Source organism: Nicotiana tabacum, chromosome 18, assembly GCF_000715075.1.
Source record: "Nicotiana tabacum cultivar K326 chromosome 18, ASM71507v2, whole genome shotgun sequence".
NCBI lineage: Eukaryota > Viridiplantae > Streptophyta > Magnoliopsida > Solanales > Solanaceae > Nicotiana > Nicotiana tabacum.
The window spans coordinates 53,611,725-53,615,512 of NC_134097.1; the positions used below are offsets into that span (position 1 = coordinate 53,611,725).

The 3,788-nt window shown below is 35.1% G+C and overlaps 1 protein-coding gene across 1 annotated transcript; it reads right to left on the minus strand.

Annotated features, from left to right (window-relative positions):
- Nucleotides 1-667: 667 nt before the first annotated feature.
- Nucleotides 668-3,587, minus strand: LOC107763532 (F-box protein CPR1-like). The gene is made up of 2 exons (XM_016582018.2): nucleotides 2,715-3,587; nucleotides 668-2,489 (listed from the first exon to the last, which is right to left on the minus strand). Exons 1-2 carry the CDS (start codon nucleotides 3,254-3,256, stop codon nucleotides 2,447-2,449), a joined length of 585 nt encoding a protein of 194 aa, XP_016437504.2. The 5' UTR covers nucleotides 3,257-3,587; the 3' UTR covers nucleotides 668-2,446.
- Nucleotides 3,588-3,788: the final 201 nt, after the last annotated feature.

Genomic DNA, 3,788 nt, shown 5'->3' on the forward strand with positions numbered 1-3,788 from the left:
CCATAATCCCACGCACAATGTTTAGTAACAGAACAAAATAAACGAAGAGATGAAAGCATAGTTTACAGGAACTGAATATAGTTTACACAACAGGATTATCTCAATACCTTTGATTTCCACCATCCATCTTTGTCACTTGACAAGGTATCAACCACCTCAAAATTTGATGCTTGAATAGCAATTTCTCTAAATTTTGACAAATCACCTAATGCAATTTTTTTTCTCTGTTTAACCAAAACATATAGGGAGAGGAAACTAGATATCACTTAAATAGTGCATTGTAACCCCATGAAAAATAATAATACTCCCTCCGTCCGTTTCAATTTAGACGAGGTAGTTTGACTCGGAAAGAAGTTTAAGAAAAAAAAAAGACTTTTGAAACTTGTGGTCTTAAAAGCTTATGGCGTAAAAGCTTTGTGTGGCCATGACATTTGTGTGATTACAAAAGCTTCTCATTAAGGGTAAAATGGGTAAAATAAAGAATTTAAAGTTGAATTATTTCCAAATTTAAAAATGTATCATTTATTTTGGAACAGACTAAAAAGGAAAGTACCTCATCTAATTTGAAACGGGAACGAGAGAGTAATGTCTTTCAAGGGGTAAGACCATGTCTACAATTTCAGTGTCCTGTCAATAATTAAGCCCAGCAAAAGAATAGACCAGCAACTGAAGTGGACCATTCACTAAATCCATTACAATTCCAAATGCATATATGTAAATTCCATACAGTTCATCAGCTTTATCGACTGGAAACTGATATATCAAAACATAAGTATCTACTATTTACATCAAAGGATAGTAGGGATATTGGACGTTAAAGTCAACGTTCAGTGTTCAACCATCAAAAACACAACCTGCCAAAAAAAAGAAACAACTACTTATATAACCATATTCACAGGAAAGAATTGGTAGAGCACTGCCACCAACTTCCCAATCCCATCCATTACTTCACCTGCATATTTAATTTAAAATGCCCTAATACCCCACAAATATGTCAACCTTACAACTCGCAGAGAAGTCAACCATCTTGGCCTGGATAGCATAGGCAACGTTACAACTTGCAGAGAAGTCACAGTTAATCAAATTTAATATTATGCTCCAATGGAAAAACATAATTCTCGTTGAATTAAAATGAGAAAACTACAAAGGTATGTCCATATCCAACCTAAAAGGTTTAGAAATATAAGTTGCATACTGATAACTCAAAAGAAGGCAGCCAGAGGATGAGGTCATTGATGGAGAAGAAACATACCAGGAAGCTGGATGAGGAAAATTGGAAACTCTAATTGAGGAAAGACCTACTATCTTGTAGTAGTTGATTTCAGTTAAAAAGTTCACCAATCAAAATCTGGTTCCTCCAAATGGAATTTATGCCATTCATAGAAATGCTTGTCACTTTTACCCCCAAAAAATGTCAAATACATGTGCTAGGAGCAGCAAACTCTATGACTTGAGCAATTAACTATAGAACATCAAAATGATAAAAATGGGCAACCTTAAACATTACATATTTGCAAGTGCTAGAATCAGCTGAAATCATGATCTAATGTGAAAGGGTTTCAATATACCATTCTTGATTCACCATTCATCCATCTGAAGACTATTTAGTCATTGGAGCTAATGAAAAAAAGGCCATTCTTTTTTATAATAGTGAAAAGGCTCAATTTTGTTATGCGACTATTTGATGGTTTCTCATCAATATTTCTTTTTTATCTTCTGTACATCACAAGCAGATTGATTTTAAGAGAAAACTCATGAGAGAGAGAGAGAGAGCAGCCAACTTAAGATGCAACAATAACATGTTGATTATGACAAGGAGCGAAGTACAAGTTCTAGAAATTCCAGTTTACTTAAGCATGCAACCGATTTTATCATGTGATCAAGCATTGAAAACTTAGAAAGGACTAGCATATCACTACTCTTAATATTGAAGAGAACAAACAAAGATAAAGAAAGTAACAAAAGTGAGGCAATTTAATTAGTACACTTCAGTGTGGAAAGCTACTTTCAGTTCTTCAGGTTAAGCAAAGAAAATTATATGGTCAGACTCTTCAGTTGCACTTGGACTACTAAAGTTTAAGTTAACTTCATTACATGACCTGTATGATTATTTTTTGTACCCATCGTTGCCAAAATAAGTTTCTTATATACTTAAGTTCCTTGTCAACACAATTTTTAAGACTAAGCTGCACACTAACAGAAGCACGGAGTAAATAGTAACTTACACCATTGAGCAAAAAGCAACATGGAAATACACCAAAACAATTTCATAAGAGAAAATGAAGAGGTAATACCAGGAATCAAATGCTGCTTTGTTTAAGTTTCGAGAAAATCAACGCCACCATTAAACTCTAAAATCATATTAAGGAACATCCTGCTTATTTTTTTTATAGAGGGTATATATAGAAGGTACCTTGACCATCTGAATCTTCACTTCATTCATTGCTCAAAGCTTCAACTTGAACCCCTTTGAAAGGAAATCATCTCCCCTATATATCAAGTGAAGGATAAAATAGAAAATTTAGCAAAGAAAGGAAGCAGATACAAAACATAACTTGTATAAGCAATCTCCCTGTTGCATAGAAAATAATATGGACTCTCCACTTCATCTAAATGTTAACAATAGTGCCCTGTTGTTGAAACGAGTGATCTTAAAAGCTCTACGTAAAAGAAAGAAGGCTACAACATAACCACAAATTAACTGAATGACCAACCTCTTCTTTAGGGCTTTCTTATTTCCTCCTTTATCTTGATTTAACTGTTTCTTCAGATCACTATTGGAACTAAGGTTAACGAGGCTTCCCAAATAAATATAACTATTGAAATGTAGAAAGCCACGTAAATTCCCAATTTCAGTATCAACAATCTTTATGGAGTCCCCCTCAATACTAGTCCACAGGAATCGCCTATTATCTTGCTCCAAAAGAACTTCCTTTCCACTCTTCGAATTTGCAAGTGGGAGTACAGTATGACCAATACACTTATCTGGCTGTTCAAGTGATATAAGCATAGCCCACGAATCCCTAATTCCATATTCCTTCATTACCCATATGTCCACATGGTCCAAAACAAGATCCCCATTTTCCCAATCATCTATAAAGTAGGTTTTATATGTGCAAAGAGAGCCTCCCAATACGACCAACCTCACAATGAAACCCGTATCAGTATAAGGGGGACGCGGTACGAGTCCCCATTTTTCAGTTCCAAGATCAAAAGCAAAAATCAGTGGTTCTAACTTATTCGCAGGTCTTTCCATCTTAGCACTAGCAATCCAATGCAATGAACCATTAAGATATGTACCTGGTTGATCTTCATATCGGAGGTAATAAGGAAGTTCTTCTTCAACCCGTCTCCAACAACTTGATCTCAAACTGAAAACCTTAACATCAGAGGGAAAAGAACCTTTTTCAGTTCCGGAAAACTGCACAATTCTAACAACCTTATAGTCATCATTAGTAACATCATACCCAAAACCAAAATTAACATGCACATGGTTTTCAGTAATCCCCACAACTGGTATCTTATTGTATTTTCCCGTTGAAGGGTTCCATAAGGCAATTTCATCCACAGTATTTGATATCAACAACAATCAATTGCAAGAACCAAGTATCTTGGTGTTAATTTCAGAAGACATCAAAGGGTTAGTCAATTCTTTGGGAGTAACAACTCGGGAGTTGAGAGAATCAAAGTCTAGAGAGAAAAAGCAACGTTTTCCATATCCAAAATAGTCGACCTTTCTCAACATCAACCGAAGATTAGAATTGGTTTTCACTGAATACTTGACATGC